Source organism: Mirounga angustirostris, unplaced genomic scaffold, assembly GCF_029215605.1.
Source record: "Mirounga angustirostris isolate CCGP_5_RB_7025 unplaced genomic scaffold, mMirAng1.0.hap1 SCAF_7, whole genome shotgun sequence".
Classification (NCBI taxonomy): Eukaryota; Metazoa; Chordata; class Mammalia; order Carnivora; family Phocidae; genus Mirounga; species Mirounga angustirostris.
The window spans coordinates 67,198,617-67,220,810 of NW_026991715.1; the positions used below are offsets into that span (position 1 = coordinate 67,198,617).

The 22,194-nt window shown below is 37.9% G+C and overlaps 1 protein-coding gene across 7 annotated transcripts; it reads right to left on the bottom strand.

Moving 5' to 3' along the window:
• Nucleotides 1–98: 98 nt before the first annotated feature.
• Nucleotides 99–21,643, bottom strand: CCNH (cyclin H). Of its 7 annotated transcripts, none has more exons than XM_045897935.3 (9): nt 21,299–21,641; nt 19,097–19,219; nt 16,920–16,993; nt 15,485–15,695; nt 11,910–12,073; nt 8,298–8,368; nt 5,660–5,771; nt 2,679–2,739; nt 99–877 (listed from the first exon to the last, which is right to left on the bottom strand). In XM_045897935.3, the coding sequence occupies exons 1-9, from the start codon at nt 21,581–21,583 to the stop codon at nt 872–874; spliced, it is 1,107 nt and encodes a 368-aa protein (XP_045753891.1). In that variant the 5' UTR covers nt 21,584–21,641; the 3' UTR covers nt 99–871. The 7 variants fall into 7 exon arrangements, 6 of the variants coding, with proteins under 6 accessions (XP_045753891.1, XP_045753881.1, XP_064452412.1 ...); XM_045897925.3 differs by having other exon boundaries at nt 2,664–2,739; XM_064596342.1 differs by lacking the exon at nt 99–877 and adding an exon at nt 1,976–2,138.
• Between the last annotated feature and the right edge of the window lie 551 nt (nt 21,644–22,194).

Here is a 22,194-nt window from a genome sequence, read left to right on the forward strand (position 1 = left end):
GCAGCAGTTCAAATTTAGTGCCAGAGAGAGAAGGCATACAAAAAAATACATGGCAGAAAAGCATTTTCTATAGTAAAAAAAGTTTTTTTCTAAAGGCCTAGATTCTAAGAGCAACACTTCAGTTAATACAGGAAAAAAAACAAGGATTTAGAAGAGTGATGCATAGCAAAGTTTTAAGCTATTAGAGACTGTTACTTCTGTGGAGACAGGTGAACAGTGATGTTCAACAGCCAAACTACCCAATCTACTCTCCTGTGCTACTTCCCTTGGTGTCAGTTCCCATTACTTTTCCCTCACTTCTGCTTTACAGCTGGACTACTATGGCAGTAGCCCATTTGGGTTACAGGATAAAGGATAGAGTGGAAGGGATATGGACCAGTGACATCTCCAAAAACATTTCAACATTCTAGTGCTAGGCAACTTAATCCTCCCCCACTAATCACCCCTCAGTCTTCAGCCACACTGACCTATCATCATCCACCATTCCCCAGGCTGAAATTTCCTCTTCTGCCTTTTATATTTTAATGCCATTTTTATCTCCTAAGCTGGAATAGGAAATGTGTCATTTGCCTTTGTACTCCTTGCAGTAACATGAAATAAAACCTCAAACTTTTTTTAATAGGGCTGGTTAGGAGACTTTTCAGAAATAAATGTGGACCTTGCTCTGATACCAAATCTTAGGGACTTAAAAGAGAAACAAGATAAATGATGAACACTCTGCAATGCTGTCTAGAGGCTAGCAGCATTGCTACTTAACTTGGACTGCACTGGAAGATTGTCAACTTTGGCTTCTTCCAGTCCACGTTTGTAAAATCATACTTCATGAATTGCATTCCTCATTCCACAATGAGAAGGAATTAAATCAAAAACTTCAAACCTGAAACGTAAAGAATTATTAGAATATACATATAGTACATACTGCCCTCATACTGAGATAGCATTAGAATGTAGGTACCACTTTAATTCTAAGTGCAGCCTGGGATGCACTGACACTGAGAACAGCTGTGTATCCATCAAACAGAGTTTCTCAGAATTCCTGCAACCCATTTTTCTAGAATAAATTAGACATTCATAATTTGGTTCCAACTTAGAAACCGAATAAGATCACAATTAAATATCTGAACAAATGGTATTAATATGCAACACTTAATTGAACACTTAGTATATGCAAGCACTAGTCCCATTAATCCAGGGAAAAGTAGGCATTATTTTCCTTATTTGCGCCTTGGGAAATTGGCAGAGAGCTTTAGAACTTGACCATAGTCACAAAGTGAAATAGACAGCCAAGATCCATACCCAAGTGTTTTAGTACCATAGTCCGCAGTTACATTTTACATCAACTCACTTCAGTTTGAATTAAATTTCTTGAACATATTTGGTAAGTTCTTAACTGTAACACTGATTTATATGGATTCACCTGAGTAATGTGTTTTGAACTGAATATACAATTTGCGACTATCTGCCGACCTACAGTAACTTAATCTTTTTATCTAGAGCACTATTCAAGACTGCGTGTTTATTTGATTTCTTCTTTAGAATTTATTTGGTAATGTGTTCACGTAACTAATTGAGGACAAATACTAATTATGATTACCCTGGGTAACTAGCTTTCACAGTTTCACTTGAAGCACTTAACAGTTGAAGTGCATTTGGTAGTTCAGTAGTTACATACAATAAAGCTAAGTATATCACGATGACATCTGAGAAGGCATTTACGAAGGTTTCTAGAGGGCAAAAAACTAGCATGTTTAAAACTGATTACTCAGTTTTATTGTTTTCTGGCCTTTTTTCCTAAAAAAAAAAAAAAGGTTTGCTGCTTTTGTTTAAAATATACACAAATTTCTACTACTGTAGAAAGACTGATTTGAAAGTAGTCATGATGGGGCAAGACTAAACCAGGTGCTATTCTGGCTCCTTTCAGATGTTTTATTTCACATAAAGCTATCCTGAAAGGGAAAAAAAAAAACCCCGAAAATTTAAATAAATCGAAAAGTTTAATATATTTGATGCTTTCACGTTATTTCATTTTTCAATAAAGTTAAATGCCAGATCTGCTTCACCCTTCTGTTGATTAGTTAGCATTGGAAAGTCAATTTCAAATGGTTAGAGAGAATCTACCAGGTCATCGTCAGTCCATTCTTCCTAAGAAGGAAAAAAAACGTAGTAAGAATAACAATATACTGAAGCATAACAGCACTGTTTACCTCACCTTTCCGGAAAATTTTCTCCTTTTACTCTGATTACAGGAAGGTAATAAACCAGGAAAATCTGTAATAGTTCAATCTTAACAGTAATATGGCTTGGTCTCACAAGACTACACCAATTGACAGGAGTAAAGGTTACAATTGTGACCTTACTTTATATCTGACATGTAAGGTACAATATTTTTGAAAAGGGTAAGAGGAATCCTTGGAGAGTCAAAAACAGAGCAGAAATTTAGCATGTTATAACCGTAGGGAGGATTCTTCATCAATTAACTATCATACCACTTCAGTACAGGGTAAGACAACACATAATAACAAGACAATATACATAAAAGAAAAATGCAAAAAACAAAAATGAAGGCTTCAAAGCCCACACTTCTGTAATGCTTGCATTCTGGAAAAATTAAATCTTAACAGTATAGTCAGACCATTCTACAAGAAGAATAAATTAAAATTTACCTTTGGAGAACATACCTCTTCATGTTTGGGTTTCTTTGAGACATAATCATCATCTTCATACCCTTTCCTCTTCTTCCTGTAATGGAGCAGCCATCAATAAGTAATCTAAAACTGGCAACAGAAACTATAAAATAAGGTGCAGTAGATGGAAAGAGATGAATTATGGAGAGGAAGACATTCTCTTTCAAATTAATCTTTACGTTCAATGCAATTCTAACTAAAATCCTAATAAAATTTCTCACGGAACCTGTCAAGTATAACTGATGTGCAAGACTGCAAAAAGAGCAAAAAGAATCTGAAAGTAATGAAGTATGGGGCCCTGTCCCTTGTCAGTTATCATCAAAACACTATGATATAAAAGATAAAGTAATTTAAAGTGTGTTATTATCAAGAATTAATTGCATCAATGATCAGGGCAGATAGGCAAAAAACAATGATGTATATATAGGAATTTAATCTACAATGAATGTGTAACAGGAAAATTATGAATTTTTAAAAAATGGGTAGGTAACATTTTATTTGAAAAAAGTATTATGAGATGTGTACCTCACAATTCACAAATAATTTTAAATGTTTTAATTGCTGAACACAAAGCAAAATAAAGATTAAAGGGTAAGAAAAGGTATTCAAATGTAGAAGCATAAAACAGAACACAAATCTCCTGGATACCATAAAGGTGAAAGATACCATAAAGGTGAAAGAAACAAGAAAATAGCTGTAGGATATATAGGAAAAGACAAGTATATAAAATAAATAAAGAACTACAAATCAGGACAGTAACACCAAAAACTGCACAAAGGTTGTAAGCAGGCAATACAGAAGAAGAAATACAAATGCCTGTTAAACTGGAAACATCAATGCCTCATAGTAACAGGGGAAATACAAATTAAAATACAATAATAATGTGATAACTGTTTTCTCACCCAGACTGGCAGGAGTTACAGACTGATACCATAAAAGTTGTACAATTAGTATGAAAGCATTAATAAAGAGAAAAAACAACTTACTTCATACATACATACAAACACGCAGAGAAAAGACTGGCAACTGTAAACCAACTAGGTATTACCTCTGAGGTCACAGCTGGATTTGGGTTTTGGTCAAAGAGACCTTTGGTTTACCTTTACTGACTTTAGTAATGACAATATAGTTAATTGTTTGTGTAACAAAAAAGAAAGATAAAGGAATTTTAAAGACTGAGAAAACAAATTATTTTGTCCTAAAGTAGTGCCTGTCCGTGTGGTCCATGGACCAGCCATGAACCATTTTCAGTTTGCAATAAGGTAAAGTACAGAAACAGACTGTGTTTAGAAAATTTTAGAGCAATTCCATCGATTTTCTGACTACTGAAATCTAATAAAATTTCAGCTTATATTTTGTCTCTTTCATTCTAGTAATTTGTTATTTATTGCATTTTATCCTGGATTAAAAAAAAAAAAAAAGTCCTTTTTAGACCGTCTGAAAAGCCCCTCCCAAGTACTCACAGAGATGCAGTATTTCCTTGACATAGTACAAAAAGCACATAGAAACTTAGATGGAATAAGAGGTACTCCGGCAATTAGGAATTTTGGATTATGGTCCATTCAGTTACCTAGCTAGAAGGGTAGATTACCAGTTCAATGGTCTGATCCAGAGTGTGATAAATTTCTTTATATGGTCAAATCGTAAATATTTTACACCTCATAGGCCATACAGTCCATTTGTGTCACAACTACCTAACTCCCGCTGCAGCGTGAAAAGAGCCACAGAGAGCATGCAAACTAACTGGTATGTCTCTGTTTCAGCACAAGTTCTGTCTTTCTAAAACAAACAAACATACAAAAAAAAAATAAAGTAGTTCACATTTGGCCTGTGGGCCAGAGTTTGCCAACCTTTGGTCTAAGCACATTTCAAAATCAATGTGAAGAGAATATAATCAGTGCTGCAATACTCTGATTTATTCAAGTCGACATTTCTTTACTTCTATCACTCTCATTTCTATGAGTTACCACTGAAACCCACGAGTGAGATCTACCAATTTTAAGTTCTATGCTAAGCCATGCTTTGCAACGATAGCTAGTATATAATAAAGTAGTCCCACATTTTGCATGTTTCATAAATCCTTGTATATTCTCCTACTGCGACTGTGTAGTTGGGACTTTGAGCCATGTGTACCTGGATCTGAAGGCCATGGAACAACACTGTTCTGGTTTCTCAGACATTATGCAGTACAGTATACTCACCAATTACAGAGATCAGAAACATCTCAGATGCATCTTAAATGTAAGATGGCAGTGCTAACTCCCACTAAATATTAACAAATACGGTAGAACTTTTGAATCAGAATGTATTCCACAGAAAAAAGAAAACAATAGTTTTCCCATTCTTATTACCTGCCCAGACCCCCAACTTGTTTAAACTCCTAAAAGATAAGAAGGTTTGAGTGGATCCTTCAATTTGCAAAGCATAAAGAACCCGAATTCTGTGATTTCCACATTCAGCCTACAAAGCAGTAAGAGACATTATAGGTGTTCCTTATAGCTGCCAAGAAAATATCTAACAACACATTTTCCTACTTGTTCTGTCTTCAATTTAAAGTTTATCCCTGAAAGAAAACAGGCCAACTTTCCCTGCTCTAGTGAACAGAAGTAAATCTGAAACAGTATACTTGTTCTCTCAGACAAGATAACAGACCTGTAAAGAACCCAGACATTAAAAGGGCAAGAAGAGGTTCAGAGATTCCCTAAAAAGACTCTAGAGGTCCCATGAGGAGTAATCGGACAGGGCCCGCAAGCCAAAGAACACATCAGTCATACGAGGAGAACTGTATATGTAAGCCAAACTGTTACCTCATGTTTAATCCTGTTCGAAACGTCCACTCAGTTAAAAACAATCCAGCTTAATGGATAAGTCATTTTTCCCCACAAAAGCAAACATTTATCAATTAAGTGATTTAAGGACGAGCTAGCCTCAGTAACAATTATATCCATCCTTGAATAACACTCCCATCTACTTACGTAATTACGTTAAGAGCAAGCTCAGCAGAGTGACATCTCTCCAACTTCTGTTTCAGAACAGCAACTTCTTCAGATCTGGGTGGCTCATATTTTTTTACCAAGTTTCTCATACCTATGTGGAGATAAAAAAGATTTATCCTAGTTATCCTAGACAATACAAAGTCCTGTTCCCATAAGGGAGCTGAGTATATACCCATCTTATTATGGGAACAATAAACAAAACTCTTGAAATGTGATTATTACCAGGATTTGCAGTGTTCTGCATTAAAACCCAATGAATACCATACCTCAAGTAATTATAGCTCTGTTGCTTAGCCCATATCATATACAGCATAAAAAGAAGCCTGTTCTATAATCTAGTCAGTATTTTTTCCAAATCCCACCATGGTCACTTTTTCAGGTTTAAGGCTTTAAAAATCCATGATTTAGTGAACATGCTTTGTTCTCTGCCAACTGTATTTATAACATTCTATACTACAGATGGTGGCCCAAAGACTGTACTTCTTATTTACAAAGGAAACCATTATTACACGACATGTAATAAAGAGAGATGCTTAGTAAAAATGTGTCAATGATCCTTTGCTTCAACAAAATGCAGAACCTACACAATAAAGCATCACCAAGAAAACAAAAATATTCTCTTTAGGCTAAAAGTAAACTACTGTGTCAGTGACTTTACAATTGCAAACATGTCCTCTACCCTGGTCTGTTTATGTTACTCAACTACAATAAACCAAAGAATATAAATCTCAAGAATTTTTAGGGGAATGGTGAGAGATCCAGGCCTTATTATTAGCCAGCCACATGTGCCAAATAGGTGGGGCTTGCTGGCTTGTAAAGCAGTGTTTTCAACTGAATTAATAGTTGTGGCTTAATATCTTCGTTTCAAAAAATGATGAATAAGGTACCTTAATATGTTAAAGCTCTGAGTGTTTAGTCAAGAGCTTTTCTTACTTCATGTTGCAACAAGTGGAACAAAATAAAGGAACTGAGAAGAAATCAAAAAACTGCTAGCTGTACAATGAGCACAGTGGGTTATCTTTACGGCTCCTTTTACCTACTAAATTCCATGATCCTGACTACGGTCTCTGGCCAAATCACAGTTAGCTTTGGAAGTGCTCCCTCTAGTGGTTGAACTGAAGACCTACACTTTTATAATTCCTAAATCACAAATCCATCACTGGCAACTGAAGGAAGCCCTCAAAATCATTTCACAAGCAGAGAATCAAGAAATGATATTTACATGCCCTGAAGCATCTTACCTTCTGAAACATAAAACATAAAAAGTACCCTCATTTACTACCCTTATCCAAGATCATGATTTTTAATCTATTTTATTGGTTTACCCAGTATTTCAACTACATATTTAGTTAACAAGGACAAGTAGCACAAAAAGTTTGGGGGACAAACACAATTGACTTTTAATCCGAATTCTTAGTAGCCATGAGCCTTCAGTGACACACAGGCAAGAATGAAGAAAGGAGAGGGGTGGGTAATCTCGAACTCAACCATTAAGACAGGGTTTCTCAACACTGGCACTGCTGACAGTTTTGGCTGAAAAATTCTTTGTTGTGAGGGGCTATATTTGTTTTCTGAGTCAGCTATGAAAAATTACTCTAAATTCAGTAAGGCTTGAAACAACAGAAATGGATTCTCTTCTCTCAGTTCTGGAGCCCCGAAATAAATCCGTTTCACTGGGCCAATATCAAAATGTCAGCAGAGTCCCATTCCCTCTGGAAGTTCTAGGGGAAAATCCATTCCTTCCCCGTTCCAGCCTCTGGTGGCTGCCAGCATCCCTTGGCTTGTGGCCATATCACTCCAATTTTCAAGGTTTGCATTTTCAAATCTTCCCCTGTGCTCTGTCTTCACATTGCCTTCTCTGTGTCAAACCTCCCTCTGCCTTTCTTTAATAAAGACTCCTGTGATGCGTTTATGCCCTACCTGGATATCCAGGATACAGTCCCCATCTCAAGATCTTCAACTTTAACATATCTGCAAAGACTTTCTAAGGTAACGTTCAGTTTCCAGGGATTGGGACGTGGGTATCTTTGGGGAGCCATTTTTCAGCCTATCAAGGGGCTACACTGAATTATAAGATGTTTAGGAGCATTCTTACTAGATGCCGGTAGTAGCCAGCACTCCGCCCACCCCCCCCCCCCCCGCCAAGTTCTAATAGCCAAAGTGTCCCAGACATTGCAAAATCACACCCGTTGGAGAACCGCGGCTTTTGTAATATCAACATGACTAGCAAATAACGTGTATTAACTAATTATAGCTGATTACAAAAAAACCTCCACATTTAAGTATTATCTTTAATTTGGTTCCCTTTAGATCTTTTCCTGTGCCTGTCATATATCTGTGTACGCTTCAAAAGGACTCTGTTTTAAATCTTAACTCTTTCTGAATCTCCTATTTTCACTTTCCTAGTAAGTTCTCTATGTGTACAAACTACTTCCTTTCATGAGCGCTCTACTTGTCCTCCACCAACGAATGTATCCTTCATGCCTCCATGATCCATTAATTCAATTAAAGTAAATCTAAACAACAATCTATATATCTTAAGTTAAATTTCAAGATGATATTTAGAAAGTAGCTTTGTAATAGAAGAACATTTTATAAAGTATCCTGTTTTACTTACTTTTCATTATATCTAGTAACTGTGACAAGCAAGTTCTGTTCTCTTTCAGCATCAGACTTTCTGACAAATAACTGGTAAAGAAAGGAAAAAAGTTTTAATCTACTGAACACATATAGCATCTTTGAGAAATATGACATCATAAATTAGTTTCCCCCACGTTCATTTCATCAAGGGCAATTTTAAAATTAATTTACTTTAAAAGTATCAAATAACAATACTTTGAACGCCACAAAACTAAATATAACTATTACAGTCTTAAGGATTTAATACAACTTAGTTTAAAAGATGTTTAATGTTCAAATTAATTTGCCAGAGGGAAAATGGTTATGAATTAACATTTAAAGTTTTGATTATTACTGTTAAGTGTTTAACATAAACTCTATGAATCTTTGTTTTACAATCTGAGCAATTTGAGCAATTGAACAATTTGAGCAATCTGAGTCACAGGCACAGACAAGTCATGATCTTGTAACTTGCCCAAAGTCATATAAAGCTAGGAAGTAGCAGAGCTGGAACACGGTACTAGTAAGGATTCTCTCTCCCCTTAATATCAAGTTAAACTACAGGCGCTCCTCTTGGGACTAATAGGTATTCAAACCAGTTAAGAATATCCTCATGCTTTGCAAATCTATTAAATCGTATTTACATAGAGTCCAAATTAAAAGTGTTACTACTTTTCCATAAATGGATATAAAGCCTAATTATCTGTTTTTCTCAGAACCAATGATAGCAGCATAAAAATAATTTCTATACTTAAATATTTTGGCTCCTCTGAAGTGTATATATAATAGATAAAAGCCCAAGTGAACAGACTGTGAAGGCATAAGTAATCTTTCAAACACAAGTGCAAAAAAATTATTAATTTCTCTGAAAAACGGCAAAATGAATAAATGGTGAAGTACAGTTACAACAATAGACGATTTTTTAGGCAATTCTGTTGCTATCTTTTAAACTTTCCAGATTATTTAAATGATACGTAAGTTTTGATAACTAAGTTTGATGTTACAACTTCATCATCTATGATGGGAATTAATTTTAGATATAAAAATCAATAACTCCCTTAACAATTAATACATTTCTGGTTATGAGTAATTCAAAATAACTATTAGTCTTTTCCTTTCCTTTTTCTCCCTAGAACCCCTCACACTTTTGGCATCTTCTTTTGTCTCTTTTTATTCTTTCTTTCTTTTCCACTTCCTAACATTAAGAGTGATACATTTGGTTCTAAGAGTTAGCTGACCAGATTCTACTTCTACAAGCCTTTAAGTTAGCAACTCCATCTCCATCCTGAATTAGAATTTTAATATTTTGATTAAAAAAAAATGCATAAGCAAGGAGGAATATTTAAGAAGTCAAACTAGGAGATGAAAAATAAATCTCGAAATCCAGTAAAAAAGAAGACAACTCAGAACTAACAAAAGAACATCCTATGAGTATTAACCTAAACGATCATCCAGAATATAACAGCACAAGGGCTTTCCCTTTCTGAAACCAGCAATGACTGTAAAGGTAATTCCAATGTGTCCGCAAAGTTTGCAAAGTATATCAGAGGTTAAGAATGATTTACAAATACTTCCTCAAAGGAAAAAAAAGCGCCCAACTCTTTATAGTCCCCGGGAAATTCAAAAGTGTATTTAATTTGCCATGAGCCCAAGTTACCACAATTTCAGTTTTGGCTATCTGAAATTATAACTACACTTCCAAGTGACATAAACTTCATCCCTCTCCATTTACATAAGAAGAATCTCACCACTGGGGAATTTGCATATACGCTGCATCAGATCTGATGCTTCAACAGATCAATCAAACATTTGGCTATCTGAATTGTGGAAAAGAGGCTTTCTTCTCTTAGAGAATGGAACCTGCACCCCTAAACTCCATAGATCTCAACAATCTGCTGGCTATCTTTCCTAACTGGAACAAGGATTGAGAGCTTTGTTCATTCTGACAGTACAGTGCATGGCACAGAGAAGGCACTTGATAAGTTCTGCTTAGTGAAATAAATGGAGGTATAGATCACTTTGGGATTAAATGTATATATTTATGTACATTTGGTGAGCTGTGTCTGTGGAGAAGAGGCCTACCATAAGTTAAACATAAGCCCACAATCCCTAATCTTGCATTTGTTTTGAAATTCATAAATTGCTCATGTTTTGGAAAAGGAACCTAGGGAAAGTACCATGAAATGTGCAACAGTCCAGTGATGTCTGGGGAAGTAGCCTTTGACCAGTTACATTCATATTTCTGTAAGGAAACATATAAACACTCCGATTAAGCTGAATAAAGACTAAATCACATCTGTTCATGTTTGCTAAGCACCATTATCACGGATTTTGAAATTATGGATGAGGGGATTACAAACATGGAGGAAGTTTAAGTTCAGAAAATTTTATCATCTTTCTCTAGGAATAAGATCAGGCAGAACTTCAAAGGTCATAGAGAAATTATTATAAAAATTTACAAAATCTAATTTGCTACTAGCCTGTGCTTGAGTTACAAATCAGTATGAAAATAATGTTTAATCTGTGCACAAGATAATGCACCAAAGAATCAAGTAAACTTAATTCCGGTAAAGGGCTTATCGCAAAGCCTGGTTTCTCACTGTGCATTTATGCATCAGCTATAGGTGTCTACAGCTTGAATGCAATTCATTTGGACACTCCCTAAAGCATTATTCATTCAGTAGATCTTTACTGAATTCCACATGCCACACCTGCTCCACAGCAGGAGAATGATACACCAGGCAGACATATTTGCTGTGCGCATGTTGCTTACCAGTTCACAAAACTTCTACATTCACTCTCTACAGACAACTCTTTCAGTCTTCCGAGGATCACCTGATTTACTTCTACTTTAGTCATAAAATGGATCCTCTCAGCTCAAAGACACTCAATTTTAAAAGATTTCTTTAAAAGCTGACGGGGCACCTGGGTGGCTCAGTCAGTTAAGCGTCTGCCTTCGGCTCAGGTCATGATCTCAGGGTCCTGGGATCGAGCTCTGCATTGGGCTCCCTGCTCAGCGGGCAGTCTGCTTCTCCCTCCCTCTCCCCCTTTCCCCCTACTCCTGCACTCTTGCTCTTTCTCAAATAAATAAAATCTTAAAAAAAATATATAAAAGGTCATTTCATTTTTTCTCTCAGTCGCCCTCACCAACCCCTTCCAACCACAGTACATGTAAAGGACTATAGTCACAAATGAATCTCACTTAAAAACTCAGTCTCTGTTGAATCACAGATCTGTACCTCTGAGACAAATAATACATCATGTGTTTAAAAAAAAAAAAGATAGCAGGAGGGGAAGAATGAAGGGGGGAAATCAGAGGGGGAGATGAACCATGAGAGATGATGGACTCTGAAAAACAAACAGGGTTCTAGAGGGGAGGGGGGTGGGTGGATGGGTTAGACTGTGGTGGGTATTAAAGAGGGCACGTTGTGCATGGAGAACTGGGTGTTATATGCAAACAATGAATCATGGAACACTACATCAAAAACTAATGATGTAATGTATGGTGATTAACATAGTAATAATAAAAAAAAAAACCCAAAAAACAAAAAACTCAGTCTCCAGGAAGGGATAAACTGAGTCTGATCAAAGTTAAAACACAGATTAATACCTTTCCATAGTAATTCCTGCTCGAGATGCACTAGATAAAATGGCAGTCAGGGCAATTTGGGAAGGTGTGTATAAAAGGTAAGCATCCGTCAATGCAATTCTATTAAGAAAGTCATCAGCTGTTTTCCTCAACATCTCTGGATTCTCCATCATGGGATAGCGAGTCTAGAAAGAAAGTTTGCAAATGTTATCACTTCTGAGAGTTAATGCAGTAATAACAGTTTAAAAATATCTATATTAACAAGGAAATGCTTAACACAGGATTCTTAAAAATAACACCCCAGGGGTGCCTGGGTGTCTCTCTTGGTTAAGCACCACCTCCTCTAGATTTGAAATTCCTGCTACTTAAAGTTTACTCTGGGAAGAAGTAAATGGAAATGGATCTTGGTTTGACTACAGAATTATTTTTAGAATATGCCCAAGAAATATGGATGAGCCCATATTCCTTGAAAACTCTTCTTATACTAAACTCTAGATCCTAAACCCTCAGATCTATTTCAGATATCCGCATTCATGTCCCAAGGCACTAAGAAATCTCTTCTATACTCCAAACAAAATACTCTGAGTCAATTGTACGGTCACACCCATGTCTTATTATCCCGAAATACCTGACCTCCGATATGACAAATTGAGACATTCCACTCTGACCAAGGTACTCCTTTCCCCCAGTATATTTGCTCAATTACTTCACAGCTGCTCCCCGATTTCCTCCTCAGAACCTTTGGTCTCTTATCCCCTTATCCCTCTACTTGCTCCTACTCACCAATGTCCGCTGATCCTCATTTCCCTCCAGAATTCCCTGCCCCTATATGCTGACAACATATTTCAGACAAAACTTTAACAATGGCTGAAATCAAGCAATCTTCTGCTTTGTAACTATATCCACGTTTCTGGGTGCTGCAACAGAAAACAATACCACCAAGAGATCTGGTACTATTACTATAAATTCAAGTTCACTGACCTCAGGAGGGCTCTCAACAATGCCTAGCTATGATAATATTCCTTAGAAAATTTGTTCTCCCATTTTTTAGTGACCATGTTCAACATTTTCCACCTGTCTCAATGTCTCTGATAATTTTCAGAAACTCCATCGCTCTTTGTAAATGATCCCTGCTTTTAACAAAGAAAGACACTCCATTTCCTGTCAGCACCAATCCCTAGGCGTAATACTGTCCTCAACCCATGCTTTCCTCTTTCCCTCTGTTCAAAGAGCTATTTATTCTCTCAAGGCCAATTCTTCTACTTTGCTTTGAATCCCATGCCAGTCCCTTCCACCTTACTCCAAAGAGAAACTTGTGCTACTTATTTTTCACTTCTTCCTTTAAGCTTTCTCTCATTACTAGCGCTCCACATCAGTTTCTTCCACAAAGTAAAACACAAAAACCATCTCTCTCATCTATTTCTAGGAGATCCCCCATCTTCTCAATCATCTTTTTCCACTTCAAAATCAAGCTGTTTAATCCAGGTTATAAATACTTGTTTTCTCACCTTCTCACCTGTATTCCCCAACGGGCTCCAATCCGCTTTCTTCCTCCACACTCACTAGAGACTAATTTCACAAAAATCACAACTGACCCTTCTGGCACTAAATCTTGCAAACATTATCCTTTTGCTTTTACTTTGCCTGAATTCTGAACAGCATTAGAGAGTGACCTGTGCTCATCTTCTAAAAGTATTCTACTTCACTTCACCAGAAAGTCCTATCTCTCTGGATATTCTTCAGTCTCCTTAATAGCTTCTTATATTTCTCTAACTACCCTTTATTTGTTTATTGAAAATAATTTATTTTTCAGAGTGAGTGAGCCTGAGAGCAGGGGCGGGGCAGAGGTGGAGGGAGAGGGAGAGAATCTCGAGCAGACTCCATTCTCGCAGAGCAACGTGCAGCTCAATCTCACGACCCTGAGATCATGACCTGACCCGAAACCAAGAGGTGGACACTTAACCGACTGAGCCACCCAGGCACCCTTCTCTAACTACCTTTTAAATGGTCCTTTTGGCCAATCCACTTTAAATTTTCCAGGAGCAACAATACTCAAATCTATACCTACAGCTTCGCCATCTTCACGCACCTCCACACACACTTGATGTCTTGCAGGAATTGGAAATTCATTATGTCCCAAACCAGATTCAACAAACCCCACCCCTCCACCATCAACAAATCTGTGCTATGCCTGTGTTTCCTCTATCAGGGAGTGAACCACAATTACCTATATGCTTAGGCCATAAACCTGGGGGTTCCTCCTCTGTTCTGCATCTCTATATGAAATCAATCCTCAAGCTCTAGTGATTCTGACTAGTATCTCATAAGTCCAGGAAGCTCTCTCTGTACTCATAGCCACTGTAAGTCAAACCAACCACCATCTTTTGCCTGGACTACTCTTAACAGCATCTTACTGGTATCCTTTCATCCATTTTAATCTATTCTCCATATTATGCCTGACACATACGTATGTGCAATAAACAGCCGACGCAGACTGATGCAAGAGCTTGCCAACAGGATTTTTTTTTAAACTGCAAACCAAACTATGCCACTGCCCAGACTTAAGCCTTCCGCTGGTTTCCCACTGCTCTATTCAAAATCCTTAATATCACCTCCACAGTCTAGATTCCACCTTCCACTCTGGCAGCACTCCGCGGCAGTCCTCCCCCTCTATCTCTAAGCTCTATTTAGGTTCTTTAGTGCACCATGGTTTCTTGAATTTGGACCTTTGACCAAAGAAGTCTCTCTGATTGGAATGTTCTTCTACTACCTAATTCCTACTCTTGCTCTGAATTTCACTCTAAATGACCCTTTCTCACAACTGTCTTAACTTCCTCTCAATCTGCCACCCTGTTCTAAAGTATTCTAATATCTTTCCTTCTGTAACACTTACCACACTGGATATATGATTACTTTTCCCATTAGACTGTAAGACCTATGAGAGTTGAGGCTGTTCTTGTCTTAATCCTCAAGCACAATGTTTTGGTATAGGATACGTACCCAAGTTTTGCCACTCAATCGAGACGAATGAACTAGTTTTTGACTTCCATTTTGACTTCACTCACACTATCCAAGTCCCCTTTCAGGGCCCAAACAAAACAACTTAAATTGCTTTTGTCAAGGCTTATTTCCTTATATTTTTGATGCCTCATATTGATTCAAGTTCACAATGCACTAAAAAATAGAAATCACTTCGCAATCTTCTAGTTAAAAACAAGAATTTATGTGGTTCTTTAAATCAAATCCATGACAGTATACTAACTTCAGAGTTAGAAGAGTTAACTTAAATTTTCAAAAGCATTACTCTAAACTGACAACGGTCCTCATTACAGTTCTTGGACAAGTATTTGCAGATCTACTAAATGAGAAGCTCTGGAACTGCAGCCCCACAATCTGAGCTAACAAACCTTCCAGGTGGCACTGCAGTTTGAGAACTATAGCACTACTAGAGGTCCAAGCTAAACTCAGGTTTTAGATGAGCTTATGTTGTAACAGAATGATTACAAGTTATAATAAAATTTTGATTTTTTTCTGGTTAAAGAACTATAGCAAAAGTGTAAATCCTACTAGTTTATTTTTTATATCAAAAAGATTACCTTTAAATCAATGAGAAAGCCCTCAAACGGTCTATAGGGATTGTGGACAATAAGGTGGAAATTAAGTTGCTGTATAAGAAGTAGTTCATATTCCAAAATCTGTTCAAGTGCCTTTTCTTGTCCAAGAGGACTCTCCCGCAGATTTCCAACGAACTGTGGACTAGATACATTGAATTCATCTACTTTGCAGGCCAAAAATGCGCAAGTGAGCCTAGAGGAAAAAAATAAAGGGACGGGAATGGGATCTGTACATACTTTAAGAAATAACTGAATATTTTATTGCTAAAAATAAGTTCTAAAAATGCCTAATATTATAAGTGACTATGCTAGACTTTGCAGGAAATTTATTTAAAAAAAAGAGTTTTCTTTTCAAACTTTTTACCCATTAGAAAACTATAATTAGGATGAACTGTATAATTTTTTTTTTTTAAAGATTTTATTTATTTATCTGACAGAGAGAGACACAGCGAGAGAGGGAACACAAGCAGGGGGAGTGGGAGAGGGAGAAGCAGGCCTCCCGCGGAGCAGGGAGCCCGATGCGGGGCTCGATCCCAGGACCCTGGGATCATGACCTGAGCCGAAGGCAGGCGCTTAATGACTGAGCCACTCAGGTGCCCCTGAACTGTATAATCTTGCCACAGCATTCAACCATTATTGACTTAATGGTAGTTTCATACAGTTCAACATAAATATCTAGAAAAATAACTGAAGAATAAGAGTACTTTGAGAATTATGAAATGTAGATGGAAGAACACAACAGTATACACAGATATACCTGGGAAGAAAGGATGGGAAGAAAGGTAGGTTAAAGAACACTGTGGAAGGCCATCAGTGAAGTCTCTGGAGGCATTTTCAATAGAGATTATTACCTCAGTAACCTATGAAACTCTCATGCCTACTACTATAAATTTCAGAGTGAGAATCTAGAAATAAAGTTACCACAAAAATCAAGATTGGAAGTAACAAGGGCCTGACCTAGACTGGTAGAAAAGAAAATGAAAAAGAGAGAAAATAAACAGGGACAATGTGATTGACAGCAGGCTCTTTAATGAGTCTCATACTAGCTTCATCTTTATTTTTAATGGACCTCTGTTCATTTGAAATGAATCTGGAGCTACAAGACTTGTAAACCGACTGAACAGAAGGAGAGGAGGTACCACAAATGATTCTCGGAGCAACAAAGAGAGGATATGTGCCACTAACAGAAAGACATATTAGGGAAGTTAGTTCAAGAAAAACAGAATTTGAATATGGGTAAGTTGAAATTCAGATGCCATCAGTATTACAGGGAGGGAATAGATCTATAAGGAGTATAAGGACAGTATAAGTTCGTAACAGAATGCAACTCTACATTACCCTTTATTAGGAGGTCATTTTTATCCACACAAATAAAGGTTTTCTTAAATGAAAATCAATATATTAGAATTATACTCACATTATTATCCGGGGGTGATATTCCATTACTGAGTTATTAAGATAAAAACGCTTGAAATACATACAAGCTGTACCCTAAGATTAAAAATACATTATCAGAATCTATTCACACACATTAAATTTTGTTAAAAATATATATATATATTTTTTAGATTTTATTTATTTAATTGACAGAGAGAGAGAGAGAGAGACAGCGAGAGAGGGAACACAAGCAGGGGTAGTGGGAGAGGGAGAAGCAGGCTTCCCACTGAGCAGGGAGCCCGATGTGGGGCTCGATCCCAGGACCCTGGGATCATGACCCGAGCCAAAGGCAGTCGCTTAACCAACTGAGCCACCCAGGCACCCCTAAAAATATTTTTTTTAAACTTACTTATGCAAAGGTTTCTTTTAAAAAAGTTACCCATACAAAATACCAAAACTTCTTAATTCTTCTTTAATCAAATAAATTGTGATGAATTACTATGGAAATGTCACAGCCAAAAGACCCTTTGTTGTCCTTCCTCGCCCACCCTCGTTACCCTTCCTATGGTCACTGACTTAATTTTAAAAAGTTTATGTGTGTTTATTTTAGACTTCAGAGTAACAAACACCAACTAGATTAGAAAAAATCAAGGAGAAACATACAGATATTGACAGCTGAACCAGTCAATCTTGTGAAAACACTGACAGAATTAACACAGTTGGGGCAATAAGCCTTCTCTCTAAATCCACTTTGGATCTGTGTGATAGAACCATGATCATGTTGCCAAACTAAACAGCAGATCTGACTGTATCCCATGAGCCAGACTCTGCCAAGCACCAAGCTATCATCTTTTTTTAATCCTTACAACAGCTTGGTGAAGTACTGCTATCACCACTTTACAGAGAAGGAAACTATCAGTGAGGTTAACTGTCTTATTTGGGGTCACACATATAAGAAGGAACAGGGATGGATTCAACTAAGACCTGCCTGTACTTTTAACCACCACATCATCAGGCTAGAACCAACGAAATAGACGTTTATCTATTTTAGGATAGAAAGATGTTTCCTTTTAAGTATTTTTAAAAAGTTTAGCTTTGTCATTTTATGTGAAACAAAACAAAAACACTTCATTGGTTATAAATAAGACAAATTCCACAAAGAAGTTCATGCAAGAATTCAGTTTCTTCATCTGAAAAAAAACTGTATTATAGTTCTTTTATCAGAAAAACACAGAACCAAATCTGGAGACAGAAACTAATTAAGTCCATCTAAAATTCTTCCTAAATCTTTCATCTCTCAGATGAAGGTCAGGTAAACAAACAAACAAAAAAACCCACTCTGAGTATTTTTGAACTTGGTATTTTCAATATACTTCAATTTTTTTCAGCTTTAAAAATGGAGATTATTTCCTAGGGAGTTATTCTCTATTGTGTCATAAGTTATTCACTCTGTATAACTTTAAAAGTTAAGACAGACTTTCACTTAAGACAGACTCTCATAATTAATCTTCACAGCAAACCTGTGAGATAATTATGAAAAAATGTTTTATAATCCTTTTATCTTTCAGCTTTTCAACTTCAGTTTATGTTCAACAAACAAGAATACATACTAAAGCAACAATGTCAAGGACAGTGCATGTAAGTCCTTACAGCCACAAAATTCAAACTACCGGTTTGTCCTCACCATTGCCACACCACAGAAAACACACCCTCAGAACCATACATCTGAAACAACCACAAGACAATTTTTTACTCAAAGATAAATCTCCAGCTTCTCCTAATCAAGGTTTAAAAACTTCCTATGGCAGGAGTTTTAGCTGGGGTGTCTGATTACAATTGATGAATGAAGGACTTATTTCAAACGTGTCTGTCAGACTTGACAAGGCACTAGTATATGTTCTCCGCCCAGTTCTATTGCTCATTAGTTGAGAACCCAGAGAGAAAGTAATCTTTTCTTTCTCTATAAAATGAGGATGTCATGACCTGTCTAGCAGATCTCAAAATTCTTTTGACAATGAAATGAGAATGAAAACACTTTGTAAGAAATGATACAGGAATTCCTAAGTTAAGGAATTTATCAAAAAATATAAAACTTGACAAAAACTTGAGTACATAAATTTCCCTAAAGTGGATAGAGAACTGAGTTACACGTTTAAAAGAGTTGTGATTTCAGAAGTCAGCTAAAGGACATTATACTTTATCACTATCATAACTTACCACAACAGACCTTGGCATTGCTGGCTTAAACACCGAACAGAATTCTAATAACCTCTTCTCATAGTATTTGCAAAGCATCATTTCTTCATGAGGCTCAAGAAAGACTGGATCATTTGGAAGAACCTTTAGATCAAAAGTTACAACAAAAGTTCAATGAAATGAATAATCTTAAAATACTTTTCTCTGTCCAGATTAAGTTTAGTTTGTATCTCCAACCAAAGGGAAATATACCATACGTCATTTTTCTCTTTATAGAGCTGCTATTACACAAAATAGTTTTAGTGAAATATCTGATAAACTAAAACTATACCATAATTTCACAGTTTCTCAGAATGTCAGCTGGACATGTGCTTCATTAGGGTAAAAAGAATCATGACAGAGGGTGTGCATATGCTCACAAATTTGATGTCAATTATAAATCAAAAAGAAGATACACACTGTCATTGTTTGGAAAGCTTTCAACATCCCTTTCTCAGTCATTAAGTCACACAGGTTGAGGTAAAAATCACAAGTGTCTTAAGGATGATTATGACCCTTAAAATATTCCCTCCTATTTGTCTTTATAAACTCCCCACAGAATACACTAGATGGTTAATAATACAACAGTTTTACAACAGATACCTACTAAGCAGTGTTATTGGATTAATTATGACTACCAAAAAAAGGTATGCTGAAATCCTAACCCCCAGTACCTCAGAATGTGACCTTATCTGGAAATAGAGTCTCTACAAATGTAATTAGTTAAGATTAGGTCATACTGGAGTACAGTGGGTTCCTAATCCAATATGACTGGTATCCTTATAACAAGAACATGGGAAGATACAAACACAGAGAGAACACTATGTAAAGATGGAGGCAGAAGCGAAGGAATACCTAGGGTTACCAGAAGCTGAAAGAGGAAAAGATTCTCCCCTAAAACCTGCAGAGAGCATACTCTGACAACAACTTTATCCCAGACTTCCGGCCTCCAGAACTGTGAAACAGTAAATTTCTGTTGTTTTAAACCACCCAGCTTGTGCTAATTTTTTTTATGTTAGCCCAAGGAAACTAATACTAATACAAACTAATTTTATAGAGACAGCACGGCATTATGATTTAGAACACAAATGAGTTCAAAATCCTGGCTCTGCCACTTACCAGCATTGCAGTCCTGAAAAGTTATTCAACCACTCATCATTTTCCTCAGCTGTAAAGCAAGGATAATAACAGCATCTACCTCATGGCATAGTTGTGAGGATCAAATGGGCTACCACTTACTAAATGCTCAGAATAATGCCTGGTACCCAGCACAATCCGTACTACTTTGTGCGGCACAAAAATGAGGCAGTATGAAACAGACGTTGAGTTAAATGTAAAAAGTAAAGTCGCTCAGTACCAATAGGTCTGAAACATGGAATACTTGCTAGAGGAAAGCTTGTACTAGAATGGGTGGTGGAACTTGTGAAAGAAGAGTAACCCGGTGGGAGCTATAACAGAAAGAACTTGGCAGGATCAAAGTCTAAACAAACCAATTGGTTTGTACTGATGGTCTCCTGTTTCCCTGCCTCCACCCTGCCCCCTCCGATCCATTCACCATCAGGTCTTCCGAGGTCTCTTTCTAAAACAGAAGCTGAAAGGCTAATTTCCCATTTAAAATCTTTCAAACGTTCCCCATCTCCTCATTATAAGCTCCAACTCCTTACTTCCGCTTACAAGTTCCTGGCCTATACCTTCTCCGGCCTTTCAAGCACCTGTATTGAGCTTCTGCCACACGATCCGGAGCATTCCACGGAGCCGCTCTGCAACCCTAAAACTTGTGACCTCTTTGCACCTGTGGCTCTGTCGGCCTGGAACGTCCTTTCCCCATCTTCTCTCAATCAACTACTGGGAAAAGCCTTCCCCGACATATCCCATATCCTCTTGACTAATAAAAAGCTCTGGTCCCGCACTACGGTAGCATCCCACAAAGTCTTTTCTTCGCCGTGTTACTGATTACTCCTCTGCCACTCGACTACGTTAACGGCGTTGTCGGTCTCCGTACCCACTACACCTGGCAAAGTACTCGACTGTTTATTAAATAAAACGCCCCGCGCTCCGCAGAGGCACGGGCAGCGGAGACGAAGGCGTGCGGAAGCTCCAGGGAAGGCAGGACAGACAAGGGGGATGGGCAGCAGCTGCTCAAGAGTTTGGAGGCCGGGACAGGGAATCGGCCGCCAGGCTCACCTTCCCGTTGGCCACCGCTTTGCATTTGAATTTGCGGTTGGCGTCGGCCCGCAGTCGTGCCAGCTGCTCCTCACTGGCGAAAGTCCAGTGCCGCTTCTGGCTACTGTTGTGGTACATGGCGAAATCCCAAAGCGGGCCCCGGGAGTCTAGAGAAAAAGACCCCAAACGCCACAACACCGTGAAGGGAAAAAAGCACCTAAAGCACAAACGCCAGCCCACGGAAACCGAGAGCGTCCGTTCGGCCGGCGCGGGCGCGTTGACGTTAAGATCATGTGATATTTCCATCCGCGGTCGCGTTTCCGGAGCGGACTAAGAGGAGAACATCCCGTGGGTCCGTCCCGCCGGCGCCCGACACGCAAGTGGGCGGAGCTAGGGCCTAGCTTCACAGAAAGGAGGAGCGTATGCGTAGGCTCCGCCCCTTCCCGACAACATTTAAAGGAGAAGCGCCAGGCACGGTCGTCCAAAAGGGACGGAAGGTGAGGTTCGTGGAAGCGGACACGGGCAATTTACATGGAGTAACCTGAAGTGGGCAAAGGACCTGGGAAGTTGTCAACTTTTAAGTAGACTGTTCAGAATACGCCTCACTGAAAAGGTGACATTTGAGCAAAGGCTTGAAAGAGTTGAGGGAGTAGGCCTATCAGTCATGTGGGGCGTGATTTGGGGGCAGATAGAACAGTCAAGGCCCTAAGGCAGAAGCATTCCTGGGAACTTTTAAGGAAGGAACATTGAAAACAAGGGCCTCAGAGAACATGGAACTTGGTCGAAAAGCCAGAAGCAGTGCATATGTATTGTTCTTTACTGTTCTTCCACTACTGTGACCCTATCCTTTTCCCGTGATCTTTTCCCTCCCCTTCTGTGGATTACTAGCCAATCTTACCCATTTCCATATCTGAAGC